The 24688-nt window shown below is 41.6% G+C and overlaps 1 protein-coding gene across 1 annotated transcript in view; it reads right to left on the bottom strand.

Annotated features, from left to right (window-relative positions):
* Window positions 1–24688, bottom strand: part of zgc:63587 (uncharacterized protein LOC393431 homolog) — an 87504-nt gene that overhangs the window by 47838 nt on the left and 14978 nt on the right. The window contains exons 4-7 of the mRNA XM_055655186.1: window positions 24163–24249; window positions 21515–21638; window positions 2435–2569; window positions 78–195 (exon numbers count right to left, since the gene is read on the bottom strand). Of these exons, the coding sequence (XP_055511161.1) occupies window positions 78–195; window positions 2435–2569; window positions 21515–21638; window positions 24163–24249 (464 nt within the window). The remainder of the gene's footprint in view (window positions 1–77; window positions 196–2434; window positions 2570–21514; window positions 21639–24162; window positions 24250–24688) is intronic.

Below are 24688 nucleotides of genomic sequence, written 5' to 3'. Positions count from 1 at the left end.
AACAAATGGGAAAAATTGATGAGGAAAAATATCCTCCTACTTGAACTTGATGTAGATAATAACCAATAACTACTTACTCTTCGCTTCAGTCGTTCCCGTTCCTTCAATGTCAGTGTGTCTGCCTTAGCAATCACAGGTACAATATTTACTTTGCTGTGAATGGCCTTCATAAATTCCACATCTAGAGGTTTCAACCTGTACAAGATGGCAAATAGTTAGATACGGCATTAAAAGCATTAGCTACTATTCCCTCCATATATTTTAAAATTCCAGAAATCATGTCTTTTGGCTTTTTTTTTTATATCGTAATGTCTTACTTTCATAATCTATGCTATAGGTTGCTGCATAACATGTATCCTAGTACTAGGATAACTTGCATATTTCCCAAAACACCAATGGTAGTGAACATTATCTCATACTGAGACCATATTAAAAAAAAAAGATAAACAGTTCTACAGCGGAGGCAAGAGTTCACCACAAGGTGCTGCACTGAACCCTGTCCCAGAAAGTGTTCAATTAGAGTCATGATTTGTACCAAGGGGGATGGAAAAATTTTTTTGGCAAAGGCTTTTTTCATCCCCTCAATTCTCTCCCACCAGTGTCCACAATAAGTTCATTTATGCAACATGATTCAAATTGGCTCTAACGTCTCCCAAAGCGGAGTGAATCACACAATCTCTTGGACCAGGTGCCATAAGAACAAAGGGCCAAAGGGCCACAGACCTATGAATCTTTTAAACCCCAATCCAGAAAGGTAACAATACCCTCTGGAGAAGAGGAGATAGAGAGAGGGAGGCAAGTCAACAAAGCAGTACATGCAAGAAATCTCAAGAAACTCCAGTCCTCCTTCTCATCAGATGTTAAGCCAGCATATTCCAAAATATCCAGCTTCTCTATCGGTTTTGTTTATGCATGCATAATTTCATCCTTTAATCAAGTCTGAATGTATGTGTTCTATTTTATCTGCTAGCTATTACATTCACGACCCAAATCCACAATAATAACTAATCTCTGACAAGGAACTGCTGATTGTATGGGTGAACACAGACTGCAGCAATCTGAGCACAGCAATGGGGTAATGTAGATCATTCTCATCAAAAGTAAGAATTAAAATACAACAGTTAAAGAGGGATAGGCTTCGTTTTCTGCAAATGTGAGCATGATTGCTGAAGAGTTTATTGGTGGAAGGGTTGGGAGTGTTTGGAATTTGGAGGCATTGTTTGCATGGGTGGCAAAAGTGGGTTTCCTCACAATACATAAGAATCTGGATGAATATTTGAATGCCAAGGGACAGAAGACTACGGACCAAGTACTCATTAATGGGGTTTGTGCAGATGGGTATTTGTTGGTGCATATGTTGTAACAAAGGGCTTGCTACAGTGCTATATGCCTATAATCTAAATAAGATTCATATGGTGGAATGCAGCACTGTTTTCATTGCATGCAAAGATAGCCAAACAAAAATCTCAGATATCTTCTCCTTGCGAATGAAACAAACCAAAGGAATAGTTAAAACCTCAAGCTGGGTGTTGAGCAGCCAGGTTGTTGCTTCAGCATCAATGTCTGCCAGGCCCTGAACTCCATTTGGTGCATGGTAGAGCGGGCACTCAGAGATGACATGGTTGGCTGTCTGTTGTTCTGCTCCGCTTTCACAGGCTGGGCTCCCATCTCCACATGCTGGCATTGAAACGCTCAACTCCAGTACAAAGTATGTTGAGCTTCACCCATGCTCCTCTGGGGAGGTCAGACCCTGGACAGCTTTTACCTGGTGAAGAGATGTAGCTGTGTAATGGAGATGAGGTTGCCTTCCACTCCTGTGTCCACTTGGTGGTTGTCCAGTGTGCTTTTGTCTCAGTTGGCTAGATGGATGCTAGGAGTTGTTTTCCGTGTGGAGCAAAGGGGTGATTGTACTTCAATCGGGGTGGCTCTGCTCTCTGCTGATAGCCTGATGGAGGAGGTGATCTGGGTCCATGGCACGACGAGATAGTGCCAGAGTTGCTGCTTGCCTTCATATCCCTGCAGGCGGAATGCCTGCAAGTATAGGGAGCTGCTCGACTGAAGTAGGTTGAAGGCACCCAATGATGGTTTGCAAAGTACTGTTCAGGCTCGTGTCTACCAGATCTAAGGTGATGACAACTGATTAAGTTGATGTTTTATTTGGAAAATAAGGTCTTTATGTGGCCTATTCACTGGAGAATATTTTGAAAAGAAGTACAACAGGTGGTGACCCTACATCTAACACTAACTCATGCTTTAGAGTATAACAGACGTTATTTAGTGACTACTCTTAATCATATACCATGGTAAAATGATCAAAATGTGAATCAGCTTCCTCACTTGGGGTTGATATCACTAGGCATCCTTCCATTACTAAGCTTGGGTGCAGCAAAGACTAAGACTGGCATGTAGATTCAAAATCAGCCTACTTCCTTACCCATGGCCAAAAGGAGAGATGAAGTAGAAACAGCAATGCACTCTGTTGTCTATGATATGCCGTCTGTTCAAGCCACTCTCATCATGAAGATATCGTTCAAACTGATTGTCAATATACTGAATGATTGGTTTGAAGCTGTAATGAGAAAACAGGTATGGTCTTAAAAATGATAACACTACCTGTTATACTACCATAAAATTCAACCCTTAGTACTGAGGTGTTAAAACCCCATTGAACATTTGTGAGAGTTTGCAGAAAATGCACTTCACCAACAATTTTAATTACAAACAAAAGGCTTTGGAAATAATCTTCTGGATAGTACAGGACTAATTAAGTGATTTCATACTCCTACAGATCTTGCCTTATCAATGTGGTTCCCTACAATTTGCAACCTAATTTTACCAAGTAAAACAAATAGTAAGCAAGAGTCTTGCATTTTGGCAGTATGCCATAAGGAACTCGAGAACAAATTAATGAGTAAAATTGTAAAAAGTATTAAGTAGTAAGCATGTGACAGATCATTGGCAATGGTCTACAAATGACTACAATTACACACAGTAACACTGCAGTTCCCAGTGAATGATTATTAAATCTCCATCAGTCCAAATGGCTATAATTGACAGAATTATGTCAATGCAAAGACTATTCTTCCTTCATTGCATTTAAAGGATTGTACCTGATTTTATAGTGATGCCTTACCACAGCATTAGGCATAAGTGCTGTTTGTAGAATATCTTTAAAAATACATTGTAATTGTTTTCTGAAATGCACATCTTAAACAGAATTATAACCAAACAATCAGTTTATTTCAAAGCATGTAAATCATATTTACTGCAAGTTATGCACTGTCTGTAACTTGCTGGCTGATTTAATACATAATGTTTTCAAGGGGCAATCCAAATGTTGTAATTACTTTACAACAGAGTTGTCCTGCTATCTGCTACAGAGAAAGTCATTGATGAGCTCCTTAGAGCTGCTATACATATTATGCCCAAGAGCCACAATTATATCACCTTGCATCAAATCCATGAAAAACATAGCTACAGGAGAAGACCGGGGGCTCTCAACCAACCGTCGTACATGCCGAGTCCGGAAGTTTGATTGCTGCTAAAACCTCTGCCTTTGACGGACCATCAACGGCGGACAGGGAGCCCGCGGGTCCCTGGATCTTTTCAGGGCTCCTGGGCGACTTCTCCCGCCGGAGTTGCGGGGTTGAAGAGCTCTATAACAGACATGGCCAAACCATGAACATCTTTACTTACAAAATCCACCACATCGCCAGCCTCTATACCTGACATGGAGTTATCACATCCTCACAGCGATGTTTGTTTATGTAATGTTGTATTCTGCAGAAAACCATTATTCACCTTATCTCTAAGTGGAGTTAGTCTGAGTGGAAGCTATCCAACCTTCATCACCTCCACTACAGAACTAAAACCACTTTAACGTCAATCACAGCAACAAAATATAGTTAATGATTGCATACGTGCACTCTCGGAGCATGGGCTCTAAACCATACTTCAGCCATTCGAAGGATGAATCTCAGAAAGACAAAGGTTCCATCGCACAACTGAGTGCTTGATGATCAAAATCCAGATGTGATTCCCTTTAACATGGAATACTCTCCCTTTCTCAGCAGCCACCTTTCATCGAAAGCAGAATGAGAAAATCCCCCACCTCATCCAAAGAGAAAGCATTGTCTTCAACTACCTCAAGGAAAGAAAACTGCTTGAAGACCAAGATCTCAAGTCCTGCATAAGGTAGTGAGCATTTCCTTCCATATGTTTTGGACACAAGATCAACTTACAGTCGGCACCTCAAAACACTACCACCAACAATGCCTTTGCAGAATATTCAATCAATTGGCATGAGAGGAAAACAAATAATCAGGGGACTCGTCCATGGCCAACATTCCCAGCTGCAAGGCTCTGATCACATGCAATCATTTCCAATTGCTAGAATGTCTGTCACTAGATTCCTCATACAAGCACATGACTTCTAATTAGTAAGCAATTTTCAAACGGACAGTTCTCATGGTCACTTTAAAAAGATGTAACATCCACACTGATTCATGAGAAAGACTGGCAGAAATGCAGATGGGGAGGTATTGAGACAGCAATGTGCGAAAAGGAGTATATATTTTAATCAATCCACATGATCCATCATGCTTCACTTGCACCATCTATTGGGGGGAGTTCAAGGTTGCCACATAACATTTATTAGTTACCTCGGAACCCACTGAAATGAAGTGAAAACAAATCATCCTCGACTCAAGAGGGTCATCTTGAGAAGAATAAACTGGTCAAACTCAAACACACAACTGAAACTACAGGACTACCAAAGGTATGCTCTTTATTGCTGGTGATTTATCATATTGGTTTAATGAAGTCACCATTTAAAGTAAAATACTTTTGAATAATTGACCAGAATTTGAAATTAACACTTCTTGATTAATTGTTAGAAGTGGAGTAGTGAGTTAGTTCATTAAGAGTAATGCAAAATTGTGGTTCCGCAGATTTGTAGATTGTTTTTAAAGTCATGAGAATTAAACAAACGAACCAGTACAATTTAATTGTCAGCTACGTATTGTCCTATACACAATAGCATTCGCACAATAGCAATGAAAATCCGTGTTCATTCACAATACAGCCATAAAGTTTGACCTGTGATCTCCTTCCTGCCAATATTATGTTAACACTAGTCCACAATAGACTTCAAATCAACCCTGCACTAACAATGAAATATGATCTCACGGAATGATTCCGCTTCCTATCAGTTCCCAATTCAATGAACAAACTAGAAACATCCCAAATACAAATCTTGAGCACGTCCAGTCAGTCAAAGCCAAAGCAGTAGATGCTGTGTTACAATTGAACTAACAATAGTGTACATTTGGCATATGAAGGGTCCTAACTCACTTACTATTACATGTTGAAAAACACTGAAATGTTGTGTCAAATAACAATGCTTTCTTTCATCATTTTGCTAATAATTATGAGTGAGCGGCACATGGCAGTAATTGGCTACATAAGAGAAAAAAAAAGACATAGTGCTGGAGTAATTTAGTGGGTCAGGCAGCATCTGGTAACATGGATAGGTTGTGTTTTGTGTCCGGACCTTTTTTCAACTCTGCAGCTGGTTTCTTGTGAGTATCATGCCTCATCTGCACTTCTTGCATTTGGCTGTTTTGAAAAATAATCACATGGAATGAATGAAAAAAAGCTAAAGATTGTCTTCCATAGAAACCAAAGTGAAGCATTGACTTAGCATCCCTGACTATCAATGCTTTGGCTTTTTCTTTAATACTCATGCACTGACCTCTGCCAGGCCTGCCTGATTATTTCCAGTATGTTCTGTTTTAAATTTCTTATCTCTGCTTTAATTAATGGAGATGTTCATGAAGCCATCTCCCATTAGCACTAGCTGATTCAATGGTCTGCATGCATTAGTTGTGTGATGGCTTCATCGCACAGGCAGTTCATTTAATACCAGATCCTACTCCTGGCCTATCCTTCTATACACCACATTGAGCTAGTATTGGTCCATAGGTTTGAAGATAATGGCAGTGTGATGGATATGACAGGATTAGATTATGAAATGCGCTAGAAAAATAATCAGTTATAAGCAATGATCATATCCACAGATCACATGCTGCTACTTAGGCAGTGAAATACCTTTTTAGGGGGGGTATTGGACACCCTATGTTCTAATAAACATTCAAATAATTTCATATTTCTAAGAAATCCACAGCATAACTTCTTGTCTATCTTGGGCGAAACTGACTGTTTCTGCCGTCTCTCACTTCTGATGGCCTCCTACCAAATTCAGGAACGTTTAAGAACTGCAGATGCTGATAAATCGAAGGTAGACATAAATGATGGAGAAACTCAGCGGGGGAGGCGGCATCTATGGGCAAAGGACATTTACTGTCACCTACACCAGTGAAATTTGAGTTGCCATTACAGCACACAAATAAACACAACGTTATAGAATTTAACATTAAACATAAAATACATCCCCCCACAGCGGGATCAACGTTTCCCACTGTGCGGGAAGGCAGCAAAGTTCAGTCCAAATTTTCCATGTTCACCCGTGGTCGGGGCCTATTGAGGCCTGTCCAAGTCGCAGTTGCCGCTACAGCGGCCTGATGTTTCAGGCCCTCTTGCCGGAATGATGGAACTCCGACGTCGGAAGAACGCTCACAGCGGCTTGGAGTTTCAAAACGACCGCTTCCTACAGGAGACCGCGGCTCCCGAAGTCAACAGGCCGCGCTGGTCGGTGCTCCAACACTAATGATCTCAGCGAAAGATCCCGTCTAGAAAAAACGGTTTTCCCCATCCCCCACATAAAAAGACTAAAGGGCCTCCAGAACAAAACTTTTTAACAAACTAATAATTTTTTTTAAAGGGTGAAAAAAAAAAAAAAAAAAAGCTGCAAGCGAGGCTGCCACACTCTATGGGGAAATAGGCAACTTGTCTGAAGAAGGGTCTCGGCCCAAAACGTTGCCTATTTCCTTCGCTCCATAGATGCTGCCTCATCTGCCGAGTTTCTCCAGCATTTTCGTCTACCAAATTCAGGAAAATCCCTTTCGAACATTAATCCAATATTTACAAGAACAAATCATGTCTTCTGCCAAAGGAACATTTAAGAAAATCCACAGAGCGCTCCCTCCATAACTCCCTGGTCAATTTGTCCATTTCCACACAAACCACCCCCTCCCCTGGTACTGTCCCTTGCAACCGCAGGAAATGCTACACTTGTCGCTTTACCTCCCCCCTTGACTCCATCCAAAGACCCAAGCAGTCTTTCCAGGCGAGGCAGAGGTTCACCTGCATCTCCTCCAACCTCATCTATTGCATCCGCTGTGCTAGGTGTCAGCTGCTCTGCATTGGTGAGACCAAGCGTAGGCTTGGTGATCGCTTGGCCCAACACCTCCGCTCGGTTCGCACGAACCAACCTGATCTCCCGGTGGCCCAGCACTTCAACTCCCCCTCCCATTCCGTATGGGACCATTCTGTACTGGGCCTCCTCCATGGCCAGAGCGAGTCCCAATGCAAATTGGAGGAGCAGCACCTCATATTTCACTTTGGGCAATTTACACCCCAGTGGTATGAACATTGACTTCTCCAATTTCAGGTAGTCCTTGCTTTCTCTCTGCTTCCTCTTCCCTTCCCAGCTCTCCCACAGCCTACTGTCTCCGCCTCTTCCTTTCTTCTTCCCGCTCCCCCCACCTCCGTCTGAAGAAGGGTCTCGATCGCTCCATAGATGCTGCCTCACCCGCTGAGTTTCTCCAGCATTTTCGTCTACCTCTAAGAAAATCAATGCCAGTTTATGTTGAAGCCATTTCAGTGAGAACAAGCCAATCACAGGTGCACGTTTTGGTTATTTTTCATATTTGGGGAGGGATAACCTTGTATGAAAACATCCCTGCATTCTCACACAACAGCTCAGTTTCTCTTTCAATCCTTTCCAGTTCAGGGAGCAAGTCATTCTGGAACATCATTCGGTTGGCGGTTAAGCTCACTGGATATCTCAGCCAGGTTTCCAGTCTTTTCATGCTCTGCCCCTCAACAATAGTTCATGATCAGTTCAACCAGATAGTCCAATGAGCCATGCAGAAATAGATTAAAAAAAAGTTGTAATTATGTCTGACTTGCTATGCCTGCCCAAGAACAAAGGTGGCCACTGTATCACATTCTCCTCCTTATGAGCCAGGATCTGTCCAGTTGGAACAGAAATATTAAGGCGTTACACACACCAAAAGGGCACAGTGTGAGACAGCATACCACCCAGTTATCAGAAGGTGTGGATGCCCACAACTTTAAATTTGTAGAATCTTGAATAAGAACATTGCAGAGCTATGGGAAAGAACAGTGTGTCGAAATTATCATTTCTCTCAGAACCTGCATGGCCTCAACCTTTCTTTAATGTTTTACGTAATGATGAAAGTTAAGAAACTCACTATGGTGTAAATTGAATCCCATATTTAAGAACAGACACTCAATATTCTTATGCCAAAATTTTGCAATTCAATTTCAATTCCCTTTTGTTAATTAATGGAAAATACTACTCAGCAACATAGAAACATAGAAAATAGGTGCAGGAGTAGGCCATTCGGCCCTTCGAGCCTGCACCGCCATTCAATATGATCATGGCTGATCATCCAACTCAGTATCCTGGACCTGCTTTCTCTCCATACCCCTTGATCCCTTTAGCCACAAGGGCCATATCTAACTCCCTCTTAAATATAGCCAATGACCTGGCCTCAACTACATTCTGTGGCAGAGAATTCCAGAGATTCACCACTCTCTGTGTAAAAAATGTTTTTCACATCTCAGTCCTAAAAGATTTCCCCTTTATCCTTAAACTGTGACTCCTAGTTCTGGACTCCCCCAACAACGGGAACAATCTTCCTGCATCTAGCCTGTCCAACCCCTTAACAATTTTGTAAGTTTCTATAAGATCCCACCTCAATCTTCTAAATTCTAGTGAGTACAAGCCGAGTCTATCCAGTCTTTCTTCATATGAAAGTCCTGACGTCCCAGGAATCAGTCTGATGAACCTTCTCTGTACTCCCTCTATGGCAAAAATGTCCTTCCTCAGATTAGGAGACCAAAACTGTATGCAATACTCCAGGTGTGGTCTCACCAAGACCCTGTACAACTGCAGTAGAACCTCCCTGCTCCTATACTCAAATCCTTTTGCTATGAATGCTAACATGCCATTTGCTTTCTTCACTGCCTGCTGCACCTGCATGCCTACTTTCAATGACTGGTGTACCTTGACACCCAGGTCTCGTTGCATCTCCCCTTTTCCAAATCGGCCACCATTCAGATAAAATGGGACAAAAAGCATTCCAAACTCATGACTACCAACACATATTCTCAGTGCAAATATGTGTGATAAAGTCCTACAGAGTAAGCGATAAAGGCACAATGACTTCTTCAAATCTCAACCTTGTGCTTTGTGTACTAAGTGAAATGACACACACCCCTCTGCGGAAACTTCCATCAATGCATAAATGAAAGGAAAAAATGCCATTGTAATGCCTTTCTCAACCTGCTAAGCTCACTGCTCCCCTGGGAGGAAACGCATGGCAAAATTTAACTTTATCAAAGTAATAGTGTCTATATAGCCTGAATATTGGAACATTGCACAGTAACTAACTGAAATATTCCAAGATACAAAATGATACATGTCACGGATCAGCCTCTCATTCCCCATGGGTGTTGATTGCGATTCCCCTCACAATATACAGATGTTACTTAGGAAAGACAGATTCCAATCATAAAGCATGTTCCCTATTAGAAATACTAATGTTCATATATACAAATCTACATTATTTTGTTCACCACCAAGACGGTCTCATGATAAATGGAAGTAACAATTTGCTCTTCTCAAAATGAGAGAGCATGAAATCCAAATATTTACCTGTAAATGCAGAAAACACTTCTGCCTTTTACTTGATAAAACTCAATTATGTGGGAATTCCAGTGTTAATTTCTAACTGATGAGCTTCAATGAGTTTCATGCTTCAAACGAGCAATTTTTATATTTTCTTGAAACAAAATGTACTTAAAATCCTTCCCACGCAAAAATGTTCTTTACGCCAGATATGAAATCAATGCATAAATGCACTCGACAAAACAAAATATAGCTGCAAGCAACAGTTACTCGGACTGAGCTTCACATAAGCTAAAAAAAATGTAGCTAGCCAAAATGTGCCTGTCTTTTGCCAATGAAAGGAAGCTTCATCAGAAAACAGTGCAGCAGAATTACAATGGAGGGTGGCTCCCTCTGGAGCCTCGTTATCCATTGTTCGAACACGGTGACAACAATGTTTCTAACAACCGATTTCTGTTTCACACGTCTGTGTTACATTTTTACAATTTTAATGCAGTTACATTTACAGAAAATCTACTGAGTATTTCTGTGTAAAAATAAATACCCATGTCACTAAAATTAGTTTAGTTTAGAGATACAGCATGGAAACAGGCCCTTCTGGCCACCAGGTCCACACCAACCATCAATCACCTATTCAAACTAGTTCTATGTTATCCCACTTTTTCCATCCACTCTTTACCGATTGAGGCCAATTAAGATATTTTGGGTTTAAGAGGGAACTGCAGATGCTGGAGAATCGAAGGTTACACAAAAAAGCTGGAGAAACTCAGCGGGTGCAGCAGCATCTATGTTTTGGGGATGTGGAGGGAAACCAGTGGGCCAAAGGAACTGTTTCCATGCTGCATCTCTAAACTAGACATTGATTGATTACTAAAAATTGTCATGTTTGCAAATACAGCAATTAATTTATTCATCATCATAAAACAAACCAGGGGTGAAATAATTAAAGACATTTTATTGTGCACAGATTTATTCAGTGCTGGTGATTCAATGATTGGAATCTGATCGCTTTATACCGTGTTCTTTGCCAACTTACCCTAAAGTGTCTATATGTCAATTGCCCCAAATACCATTCATGTTAGCAAATTCCCCATTTTAACCATGCTGTGGGTAATAAAGGTTCTCATGAACTCCCCACTATACTTGTTAGTGACTTGCATTCACAACACGGCTCTGCATTCCTCTCAAATTTCTTGTGTCTATCCAAACAAATATCTTCATGATTGTATAGATTGGACTGCTATTTGGACATCACTCAGCTTTTTCAATCCCACAACAACAAAGTTGAGTAGGAGTAAGCCTTATGACTCCTGCTCTGCCAATAATATCTTTGCCAATCTTATCTTTAGCCTTAGCACCATTTTCCTGTGCAATCCACTTAACCCTGCAATCCAAACATCTATTCAGCTCAGCCTCAAAAATGCTTAATGACTCATATGCTGTATTTGGTGGTTAACTCCAAAGAAAAATATTTCCCCTGGTGGGGAAACAAAAAATATCCACCATAAAGCCCTGTCAAAATCTTTTGTTTCAATGAGATCACTCTTCCTTCTCTCCTTCCCCCCCCCCCCCCCCCCCCCCCCCCCCCCCCCCCCCCCAAACACAGGGCAATATAAGCCTCAATGTTCTGGGAGCCTCAAATACCTGGGAGTGTACCTGGACAGTAAACTGGACTGGTCCAAGAACGCTGAGGCTCTGTACAAGAAGGGTCAGAGTCGCCTGTACATTTTGAGAAGGCTCCGTTCCTTCAATGTCTACAGTGAGATACTGCAGATGTTCTACCAATCGTTGGTAGCCAGTGCCATCTTCTTCGCTGCCATGTGCTGGGGCAGCAGGGCAAAGGCTGCAAACGGCAACAGGATCAACAAACTCATTAGGAAGGCTGGCTCCGTCTTGAGGGCGGTTGGATTCTTGGGAGGTGGTCTTGGAGGGGATGCTCCTGAAACTGCAGGGCATCCTGGACAATACAGCTCACCCCCTCCATGACACACTGGTCAACCCGAGTAGTACCTTCAGCAACAGACTGGTTCCACCAAGATGCAGGACAGAACGCCACAGGACATCCTTCTTCCCTGTGGCTATCAGACTTTACCACTCCTCCCCCTTCTGTCGTGGGGTAGACGGAGACGGAGACTGAGCATCCTCCCCACCTCCTCAATCTTTGCACATCTTCACTCAATCTTTGCACATGTACTTTAGTAAGGCATTCAATAAGGTGCCACAGGATAGGCTGCTCTGGAAGGTTAGATCCCATGGGATCCAAGGAGAGATAGCTGAATGGATAGCAAATTGGCTCCATGGAAGGAAGCAGAGGGTGATGGTGGAAGGTTTCTTATCAGAATGGAGGCCTGTGACTAGTGGTGTGCCACAGGGTTCAGTGCTGGGCCTGTTACTGATTGTCATCTATGCTCCAAAATTGTCAAAACATTATTATTATTATCATCTACATCAATGATTTGGATGAGAACATAAAGGGCAAGATAAGCAAGTTTGCTGATGGTACAAAAATTAGTGGTTTTGCAGATAGTGAAGATGATTGTGAACGATTGCAGCAGGATCTGGATCGATTGGCAATGTGGGCGGAGGAATTGGGGATGAGATTTCATAGAGGAGTGCGAGATGTTGCATTTTGGGACGTCGAACAAGGGCAGGACCTACACAGTAAATGATAGGCCTCAAGGTAGTGTGTAGAGCAGAGGGATCTAGGAGTACAAGTGCATGGTTCCTTGAAGGTCGAGTTGCAGGTAGATAAGGTGGTCAAAAAGCCTTTTGGCACTTTGACCTTCATCAGTCAGAATATTGAGTATAAATGTTAGGAGGTCATGTTGCAGTTGTATAAGACGTTGGTGAGACCGCATTTAGAATATTGTGTTCAGTTCTGGGCACCATGTTATCAGAAAGATATTGTCAAGCTTGCAGGGGTTCAGAAAGGATTTACGAGGATGTTGCCAGGACTAGAGGGTGTGAGGCGAGAGGTTGAGTAGGCTGGGTCTCTATTCGATGGAGCATAGGAGGATGAGGGGAGATCTTATAGAGGTATACAAAATCATGAGAGGAATAGATCGGGTAAATGCACATTCTTTTTACCCAGAGTTGGGGAATCGAGGACCAGAGGACATAGGTTCAAGGTGAAGGGGAAAAGATTTAATAGGAATCCGAGGGGTAACGTTTTCACACAGAGGGTGGTGGGTGTATGAAACAAGCTGCCAGAGGAGGTAGTTGAGGCTGGGACTATCCCATCGTTTAAGAAACAGTTGGACAGGTACATGGATAAGACAGATTTGGAGGGTTATGGACCAAACGCAGGCAAGTGGAACTAGGGTAGCTGGGACATTGTTGGCCGGTGTGGGCGCGTTGAGCCAAAGGGCCTGTTTCCACACTGTATCACTCAATGACTATGACATCCATAGTGTCTTACCAGTTGTCACTTTATTTTCATGTTTCATGTATTTTGTGTTTTTTTATGACTGTTGGCAAATTAATTTCCCTCCTGGGATAAATAAAGTCCCATCATATCGTATCGTATTCTCATCTCTGAAATCAAACTGGCAATCCTTCAATGTAATACCCCAAAAGTTAAATATATATTTCCTTAAACAAGGCCAATGGTATGTGCAGCATTCCATGAGTGGTCTCATGAAAACCTTGTACAATCATCGCAGGACCCCCATATCCTTGAATTCCATTCCTAAAATATGAACATTTTATTTCCCTTTCCCTTTCATAGCACCTGCATTCTAACTTTATTTTTCTCATCTAAGAACATCCAGATTTCTGCAAACGCCAAAATGTAATAAGCTTACATAATTTAAAAAATATTTTCTACTCCGAGCAGAGTATTTCCCAACATTATACTCCACAGAACAACCTTTTGCACTCTAAATCGATTAATCTGCACCGTTTGCAAATTAAGTAGCCTCTTCACAAACTATCTTAAAATGTACCTTTGTTTCATTAGCAAACATACATATCACTATCCTTTCATCTAAATCATTAAGAGATTGCAAATAGTTAAGACAGTATTGATCTAATGCATTCCATTAGTTAGAATTTTAACATGATACTTTTATCCCTGCCCTGTATTCTGTCCGCTAAACAGTCCTCTATCCATACTTAGATAATTGCTTTAACTCCATAAACCTTAGAACCTTTTATGTAGCATTTTGTCAAATGGCTTTTTGGAAATCCAAAATAGACAACAGTTGTTAGTTGCCCCCTAGTCTGAAAAAGGGTTCCTGACCAGAAACATCGCCTATCCATGTTCTCCAGAGATGTTGCCTGTCCCGCTGAGTTACGTCAGTATTTTGTATTCTATACAGATCCAGCATCTGTAGTTCCTTGTCTCTGTTAGTTGCCCTTTATCTGTTTCACTAGTTAAGTCCTCAAAGATCCTTACAAATTGGTAAAATAAAATGTTCCTTTCATAAAGTTATGCTGCCTACTTACAATGTGCTCTAGCTACTGTTAATACATCTTTAATAATGGATTCCATCTTTTTTGCAATATTGCTGCTCGGCTGTCACCTTTAGCTCCCTCCTTTATGTTTTCCCCGTTTCTTTAGTGAATCTGTTACATTTGCTGTTTTCCAATTTGCTGAAATCTTTCCAGGCTCAAGGAAATTTTGGAAGATGACAACCACCTGCTATTCCTGCGTCTGCTTTTTTTAGAAACCGTGCAGAAAGACTTTCAGCTCCACGGGAAATGTCAGTTGTTAGTCCCAGATGATGTTACTCGGTAGTAATGGTGTCATTCATTGTCTTCATCCTCGCTCATTCATTCCTTGGTTATTTAGAATGTTTCTCGTATATTGGACTATTCTAAATATTATCCAACATTTCTCCTTTTCTTGATTCCTTATTACTAATTCTGTCACAGCTTTTAAGGAACTTTTACTTGTGCTACTCTCTTTCTTATTAGATACTTATAGATCTTATAGTGTGTTTTTATCTTCCAGTAGCTTTCTCGTTCTATTTTCTCCTACCTTTTGCTGGGTTTCTCTACCAATCCTCACTGTTCATTTGTAAGCTTTTTCTTCTAACCCAATATTTCTATACTTTTTCAATCAAATGGATAGATCATTTCTCCTGTGTTATGTTCATTTTTTTTAAAACATTTATTGAGAAACATGTACTACGTATCATGAAATGTGGATGATATCAAATAATCTCACCATTCCATGACCCATACTTGGGGGAGTGTAACGCAAGTGCATTTTGCACAACAGCTTGATTAAGTTCAAATGTGAATCTCTTTCCATCTATCAACCAGATCACATGTTCTGCCAAGGTTCACCGGTAAATGCTGGCCACTTAGGGAATGTTCTGGAGAATCTCCAGCATTTGTGAAAGTAAATCTCAACAAAAATCAATGTTTTAAGGAAAGAATGGAGCAGAGGGACAATCTATTTTAAAATTAAAATTAAATTTGCAGAGCTAACTGACCCACCACTTTGAGCTGCACTGGACTAATGCCATTAAAAACACCAAGGGGAGGAGCCACCTGCATCCTGAGGCCCCTTTGATCATTTTTGTGGGATGGAGGTCACATTTTTAAAACATTCTGGGAGCCAATTCAAACACACCCAATCCCAAAACACATTACTTACTAGCTGTGCAGCTTCAGTGTTAGGAGAAATGCAAGACAGACAGCTCGAGACTGATGCCTTGGATGATCCTAGATTAAACCTTCTTTGTGAACTGGGTGGAAGAAGCAATGTCACTGCAGCTGCTCTGGATTAAGATCCAATTCACTGATCGTTGTTGGAAGAGCAAATTTCAAAAACATATTTCCAACAAATCAGTGTTTTATTGATATGAATACAGAGGAAAGGAAAATACATCACTATCCTGCACTGTTTCCTCTAACTTCTCATGACAACTGGGAAAAGAAGACACCAAGAAATTAATCTGTAGAGAAAATGAAATATATCTAGAGAATAACAACCAGCAAGAAAACAACTGATATATATATATATATATATATATATATATATAATATAATAAATAAAGACAGCACTGAAAAAATGTAGAAATATAGGTGATATATTATTTGAAAGTGGCTTTTTTTAAAAATTGGAAATAATTATGCAGCAGGTGTACATTCCAATTCCCTTATACACTGAATTCTTTGTCTCCATCGCTTTTAACACAGTATTTTTAAATAATTCTCCAATATCTACACGTGTGAATGTAAGCCAAGTGTCACAACAATTAAAGTCCTTGTGCACTGGATTCTGTAATACCAGTCACTTCAACGTGCATTCTTCCCAATTACAACAAGGCAGGCTACTTTAAAATGAACAGCATTGTCAGCATATCTTACATGATATAAATGAATTGAATACAATTGACAAATAAATCCAATCTTCACCTTATTGAGTCAGAACTCTGCAGTCCTTAACTGTCCATTGATAAGAGGAACCACTACATTGTTATGTCTCTTGAGAAGGTATTGGTAAGCTGTCTTGAGCTGCTACATTGTGGGTTTTCCAATGATGCATTGTGGTGGGGGGTTGCTTGACTTTGACCCAGTGTCAAAGGAATGTATTTGTACAATCCCTTTGTTCAATCTCAAAATGCTCCCATAACTGAATAATGGTTGTTCTCTAACCACTATTTCCTGGAGGTGTTCCCTAGCTCAAAATGGTCTTCCCACTTCCCAAGAAGTTCAAGCTGGAAAGGGCATATCCATAACCTTCTACACACTAACTTTTAGAGTTTAAAAAACAGTAGAGGAAGTCAACATGCCAGGCAGCATCTGTGGTGGGAATGGACACAAACAGAACCTTTGTTCAGACTTTGAATGTTATACTCATCAAATTTCACAGAGTAAATGTGCTGAACACACACTTTATGCACTATCATAAGGAATAGTAGAATTAAGCCATTCGGCCCATCAAGTCTACTCTGCCATTCAATCATGGCTGATCTCTCTCCCTCCTAACCCCATTCTCATGCTTTCTCCACAGAACTTCTGTCACATGTACTAATCCTTAATTATAAAAGAATGAAAACAAGACTATAATTTACATTGAGCAATTAATATTTTGCACAAGCAGGGAATACAGATTCATTATTCAAAGGCTAATTAATATAGTGTTTCTGCAGATGTTCAGCAATTAAACCCGCACCGTCTCTGAAAGCTGAACTGGAATTGTTTCAATTAATGAGACAAGGCATCACAGAGAGCTCACGCAAGTAACAATGGTTATTTCAGAGAGAGCTGAAAGTTTCTGATCCTTTCCCTACACGATGGGCTGTAGCTAGATCATGACGTGGAGGTTAATCAGTATTCCTAGCCATTTCTCCATTTCCAATTGAATTTCTCTTTCTTTTTTCCACTATCAGCAGTCTTTTGTTGGATGTTGAGTGAACCAATCTTCAAATGTGAGCTGCACTGTGCATCTCAGAGTTTCTGCACTACTGCTGGCCACATGCACTGTATTATCTGTCACTATCCTGCATTAATTTGTCTTTTCAATGGACAACTGTATCGTTCAGCAGTGAAACTGACATGGCTATCTTTATTTTCACATTTTTCCCTCAACTCACTGCTATTAAATGAACTGTGTGACCAAAGTGCAAAATTGCACATTTATTTTAAACTAAATAATCCAAACTGACAGCCAAGTGCAATCAAGGGAATTTCCAATTGCATTGTAAATGCTGTAATAGTACCTGCCTCAAATACCTCCACTGAGAGTTTGTTCTTTATACCCACTGTGTGGAAAAAGTTGTCCCCCAGGTTCCTATTAAATCGTTCCCCTCTTACCTTAAACTTATGTCTGCTGGTTCTTGATTCCCCTATTCTGGGTAACTGGGTAACAGACTGCATTTACCCGACCCTACCCATGATCTTATACAACTGCCTCCTCCCATCCCCCATCCTCCTGAGCTCCAAAGTATAAAGTGCTAGCCTGCCCAACCTATCCCTACAGCTCAGGGAGTTGTTGCCTCACCTCAGGATAGTGGTTCTATGTCTATCAAGGATGTTGGATCCTCCATACAGCAGATTAGCTGTGTGAGTGACAGGGACCAACACCCTTGGTCGGCCAGGATGGAAATCTGCTTGGCATGGGGCAAAAGCACTTAATGCTGTGGGGGTTCAGAGTGAGTTATTGTAAATAGACAAACTGTCAGCTTGCAGGGATTTCCAATGAGGTTTCGGAGACATGTTTAGTCTGCAGAAACCAATTATAAGCTTGTTCTATTTGCAATGTACATAAATATGCATTTGATAATTCTAATGGTTTAACATATTTACATATCATAACCCAGTTACAAAGCCAATACTGGAAAAAACAACTAAAAAAAAAAATCAATAATGGTAGGGAGTGATGCTATTAAAACATACATCTTCATCTCTCCCCCCATCCCCCCGTTTATGTCCAGCAATGAACTTTGTCTAAACAAATCTCCACCTACAAAACTGGCCAACATCGCAGTTCATAAATGATAGTCCCCTTCTTTTTCAAAATTGCAATGGATTTCCTGTGCAGCATTCCTGCAATTCAGTAGATACGATGCATTCAGTTTTGCCAAATCATTCCATTTGATTATGTGTAAGAAAGAACTGCAGATGCTGGTTAAATGGAAGGCAGACACAAAATGCTGGAGGAACTCAGTGAGGTGAGGCAGCATCTATGGAGAGAAGGAATGGGCGATGTTTCGGGTCGAGACCCTTCTTCAGTCTGATGTCAGGGGAGGGGGCGAGACAAAGATAGAAGGTAGGCGGAGACAGTAAAGACTAGTTGGAGAACTGGGGTGGGGCAGGAGGGCAAAAGCAAGGGCTATCTGAAGGTAGAGAAATCAATGCTCATACCGCTGGAACCAAGAGTGAGGCTCAAGCGAAATATGAGGTGCTGTTCCTCCAATTTGCGTTGGACCTCACTCTGACAATGGAGGAGGCCCAGGACAGAAAGCTCAGATTTGGAATGGGCAATAGGGGGAGCAAACAACACAAATGAAACCACAACAAATGTTCATCATGTGCGAGGTACAATCAGGGCTGCTGTACTTGGTGCAAGGGGGGCCTGTTCCTCCCTCTTACGCCTCAGGGATCACCCGGGCCATCTTAATGTTCATCTGGGGGTCGAGGATGGACCGGGTGCGACGGGCCACAATACACAAGATGGCAGGCAATGGGGGGAAAAGCATGCCCAACGTCGCCACAGCTCACCAACAAGCACCAAGACCTGGTTTGGTTGGCGGTGAGGGGAGCCCTCCCAGTCAGATTCTTCCTGCACCGTCAGAACCTCACCACCAGCGCACACTGCCCTCGGGACTGCTGCTATGGAGAGGAGATGGTTGCGCACCCCTTTGCAGAGTGTGGATTTGCAAAGCAAGTCTGGAGAGGTTTGCAAGGGTCCCTATCACGGTTTATTCCGAACAGCTCAGTCACAGACGACTCTGTGATTTACGGACTGTTCCCAGGGACACATTCAGAGAGTGACATCGAGTGCTGCTGGAAGATCATCACCTCGGTGAAAGACGCTCTTTGGTCTGCCTGAGCTTTGTTGACCTCCCATCGGAGCGAGATGTCCGTCCGGGAATGTTGCCCACGGACCCGCTGAAGACTGCAGGAGTACGTGCTGAGGGACACACTGATGCTTGGTGCAGCCAACGCCAAGTCTCGGTAGGGGAGGACCACAGTCTAAGGTCCTTCCGCTGCTGGACATGGGGGGGGGGTAGGGTGTGGTGGAGTCACCCCTCAAAAATAAAGGAAGGGATTCCACACCAGTGGGCCACATGAGTGGCAAGGGTGGGGGATAAATTTGTGTAAACAGTATTGAATATTTGTACAGTATCCGTGAATGTCGGATGAAATTTTTTGCACAGTTCCAGTGTTGCATGTATTTATTACTTGAATAAAGTCCACTTTGAAATTAAAATTAATTGAAATTCAAAGCACAAGGAAACAAAATTAGAATAAGGAGATTTAAAATGCCCTCATCTTTAACTTTTCCGTAATGAGCTTAGGATTTCCTTAGCAACCAAAGTGGCACCAATTAATACACTAAAGGCAGAAAATCTCGACTCAACCCAATGAAAGAAAAACAGGCAACTCCTTAAGAAGAAATGCATTGATTGTAAGCATTGGATTGCAACAACACTTTCTTCTTAGCTAATTTTTCCAGAGGAAACTGTACAAAAGATTAAATTGACATTTATCTGGACTTTCACCAATTTCCTTTGTTAGATTTCATCTCTGCAATGGCACTATTCTAGTTTTGGAAACGTTTACAATAAAATGTAACAAAATAACGTTTTACACCATCATAACATTGATTTTAAATTACCGGTACTCTACAGTAAAAAATTTTATTAGCAAATTAAACATTCAATCTTAAACTGATCGTCGTCTAATTCTTGCGATGCCCATAGTTTCAAATCAAACAAAAACACGCACGGACTGAAATAACAGCATCCTTAGTTAATTCACAACACAATTTAATTAAACCACAATTGGTTAAGAATTCCACAATGTAATTCCTGTGTCACTGTTGGTTAAGAATTCCACAATGTAATTCCTGTTCACAGCAGCTGGCACCAACTCCAGCACTAATTAAAATCAATTGAGTGAAGATTCCACATTTGAGGAACTACAGGTGCACAACCTTTTATCCGGTGTTCCGGAAACCGAAAAACTCCGAAAACCGGTCCATTTTTTCCAGGATGTCGTCTGCACACCAAAGCTCGCGTTTGGCGCCAAACTTGACCCGAAACGACCCACGGTCAACCCAGGTCTGTACTACTGTAGCGGCTGCCTCCTCCCCAGAGACCGGGGAGACACTTAAACATCTGTAAATCATTGCTTAAATGTTAGTCAGTTAGTTTGGAGGGCTTTTATGTGAAGGGGGGGTTGAAGGGGTAAACTTTAATTCTTAGTCCCCTACCTGGTCGGAGAGACGGGGAGCGGTCAATGCCTTACCGGGTCGCCGTGCAGTAAGCTCCGCAGCGCTGTGGCCGGTGGGGCTGCGGGCGGCGCCGGTTGTAGCTCCGTCCCCGGCAACTCTACCCCTGGCTGCGAGGCGCTCCAAATCCAGCGCCGCCCGCGGCCAGACGCCCCCCACCCCAGCTCTGCAAATGTTGGGAGTCGGCGGCGTCGCAGCGCTGGGATACCAGCGGGAAGCGGGCAATGCCTTACCGGGTCGCTGTGCGGTAAGCTCCAGGGCGCGGAGGCCGCCTTCTCCCAACATTCGCGGAGCTGGGGTGGGGGGCGTCCGACCGCGGGCGGCGCTGGATTTGGAGCGCCTCGCAGCCAGGGGTAGAGTTGCCGGGGTCGGAGCTACAACCGGCGCCGCCCGCGGCCGGACGGAGCCCCCAGCTCCGCGATGTTGGGAGTCGCCGACCAGGTAGGGGACTAAGAATTAAAGTTTACCCCTTCACCCACCCACCCCACCACCACCACCACCACCACATAAAATCCCTCCAAACTAACTGACTAACATTTATGCAATGATTTACAATGATTCCCCGGTCTCCGGGGAGGAGGCAGTCGCTCCAGACTTTTCAAGCCGCCCGCGCTACCTACCTAATCTACGCTAAAAATCTGCAATTCGGAAATCCGAAAATGTCCGAAATCCGACAAGTGTCTGGTCCCAAGGCTTTCGGATAAAAGGTTGTGCAAGAAAAATAGTTCACAGATACTGCTTTACGTAAGTAATTAGAAACGTACCAATCCTGACTATTAATAGCATCACCATATCCTGGGGTATCCACAACCGTTAAGCGTAGCTTGACTCCCCGCTCCTCAATTTCAACTGTTGAGGCTTCAATTTGGACAGTTCTTTCAATCTTTTCTGTGAAAAGAATAGTTAAAACTAAGTTAATTCTTGCCATAGAGGGAGTGCAGAGAAGGTTCACCAGACTGATTCCTGGGATGTCAGGACTTTCATATGAAGAAAGACTGGATAGACTCGGCTTGTACTCGCTAGAATTTAGAAGATTGAGGGGGGGATCTTATAGAAACTTCCAAAATTCTTAAGGGGTTGGACAGGTTAGATGCAAGAAGATTGTTCCCGATGTTGGGGAAGTCCAGGACAAGGGGGTCACAGTTTAAGGATAAAGGGGAAATCCTTTAGGACCGAGATGAGAAAAACATTTTTCACACAGAGAGTGGTGAATCTCTCGAACTCTCTGCCACAGAAGGTAGTTGAGGCCAGTTAATTGGCTATATTTAAGAGGGAGTTACATGTGGCCCTTGTGGCTAAAGGGATCAGGGGGTATGGAGAGAAGGCAGGTACAGGATACTGATTTGGATGATCAGCCATGATCATATTGAATGGCGGTGCAGGCTCGAAGGGCCGAATGGCCTACTCCTGCACCTATTTTCTATGTTTCTAAGTTGACCAATTTGTTTACAACCTCTTCCAATTCCAAATATATTATTGGACAATCTTTAAAACAGCCAATGGTTTCTTTCGGGCTTGGGTTGAAACTTATGATTTTAATAGAAAAATATACATTGATATTTCAGGTGCACAAGTTGCAAACAGTTGTGTACAGTTATATCACTGTGTCAGTCAAGTTCACAGGAACTGTCACTAAATCCCAATAAAATTATCACATTTTTAAACCCACACTGTATATCCATAATCATAAAGAGTTATTAATCCAACCCATTTTCTCTTTGCAACCAGCAACATTTTTGACCATATATATCGACTCTTGAAGTCTTCTGTTTTTTTGCTCATGTTTCCTCATATTCCAGAGGAAGACATTTATTCTCACTAGCTTTCAGCTGGCTTTCAGATACTGATGTTTTTTTGTAAACAAACAGAACTATTAACACTTGAAGTCCACTGTCTTGAATTGATTCTTTTCTATTACAATCCGCACGGTGAATGGCCTCCAGTCATGAACTCTGACCAATTTCACAAATCTATCTACTGTGAACAAGCGATCAGTTTACTGTTCAACAAAGAATTGGTTGAACAAGATTAGTCGTCGCTCCTGAAAAGTATCAATCTTATGGTTAATTTTATATGAGATGAATGAGAAAAGCCCTTTAATCTCATGTGATAAGTGTATTTATCACTGGACATGTCGCTTTCAGTACAATGTTTGCAAAATATAAAGCTTTACGACCGGAAAGAACTTTTGTGTGACTATTTAAGGAACTGCAATTGGACAACTTCAAAATAAGTGGAGGTCATTAGAAAATGAGCTTAGGGCCATAATTTATCAGAATTGAGCCAAAATCTTTACACAATTCGATACACATAGCAATCATTTTTCCATGGACTGTCACATATTATTCTCATCTAACTCAATGATTTATTATCTATTAGAGATGTGTTACTTTTTGGAGGGGGGGGCGGGGGAGTTAGATTTTAAAAGAGATGCAAAGAAAAGGAGTCCAACATAAATATTTAGTTAAACTCGATAGCACCTTGCTATGCCTCAACTGTGGGATGTTATCAAATTATCTGAGAAAAACAATGATATTTTGGAAAAAGCACATTAACTCCAAACACATGAAGTAGTTTTGATAACCAGTACTATAGCTATCACATTACACTCAACAAATGGATTTGAGTATGACAGACAGCTCATGAGCCTTGACCTCGAAACACAGGATGACATTTTCGGAACAATAAACACCAGCTTCGAATGTATTGCAGCTGCAGTTTTTAATTTTTAATCATCCCCCCCCAATGTCCACTTCTCCACTTTCCTTTCCCTAAAGCAGTTAACTATTACTGGGTGCAATTGTGTTAGAGCTCAAAGTCACTCAAAAATGTTTTTTTCGTTTGAACATAAATTGGGAGTTCTATTGATTATTCAGCCACTTATGACCCACACCCCAAGCCCTTTAGTTTAGAGGTACAGCGTGGAAACAGACCTTTTGGCCCACCAAGTCTGCACTAACCAGCGATCCCCATGCATTAACACTATCCTACACACACTAGGGACAATTTACACGTACCAAGCCAATTAACCTCCAAACCTGCACGTCTTTGGAGTGTGGGAGGAAACCGAAGATCTCGGAGAAAACCCACGCGGTCAAGGGGAGAACATACAAACTCTGTACAGACAACCACCCACAGTCAGGATCGAACCCGGGTCTCCGGCCTGCCTCATATTGTATCTGTAGCAAACACATTTCAAAATGTATATTTGTAGCTGTTTCTTTCTTTGCTGTTCCGCAAGGCCAATTAAGTTATCTAAAGTTGTACCCTAGCATAGATAAACAAATTCAGCAGGTCAGCAATTAAGCTTTGCACATTTGTGGTAAAACACTATAACCTTTATTGCTGTTGTGATGTCATATGTACATTACTGATAGTCTATATTTTAGGAAATGTCCCATATTTCATTTACCTGCAGCCCCAGGTACATAGCGTTCAGGATAGAGGTCCGTCAGGAACAGGCTGTTGATCAATGTAGACTTTCCAAGGCCAGACTCACCTGAGGAATGAGGGATAGAGGAAAATAAAATCATAAGTGTAATGAGATGTGCGGCTAAAGAAGTGTGTACAAACTAAAAATAAATGGATGTACTTGAGACGTGGAAACAATTTAAAAAAATCTTCATGATTCACATGTTTTGTTTTGTGAAATTTCAATTAACAGGAAATGTTATTGTGATAGATATGTTTTATTTAATTGAATGTACAACACTGCCAGGAATAAATGACATCACCCTGCCAAACATTTTGAAAAATTGTCAAATTACACTAGGCCATTTATTCAAAGGTCTACAAGTGATTTTCAATTTGTACTCAGAACAATTTACAAGCAAAAAATGCTACAGTTGAAACAGAGCAGTTCAACAGCTATCAAAACAATCATTCATTTAGTCTTTGAAACTAACTAGCATTAGATGCAAAATTCAATTTTAAATAGC

This window comes from Leucoraja erinacea, chromosome 25 (assembly GCF_028641065.1).
Source record: "Leucoraja erinacea ecotype New England chromosome 25, Leri_hhj_1, whole genome shotgun sequence".
Taxonomy (NCBI): domain Eukaryota; kingdom Metazoa; phylum Chordata; class Chondrichthyes; order Rajiformes; family Rajidae; genus Leucoraja; species Leucoraja erinaceus.
Note: the sequence above shows the minus strand (reverse complement) of the source record. Positions and strands in the feature narration are given on the sequence as shown.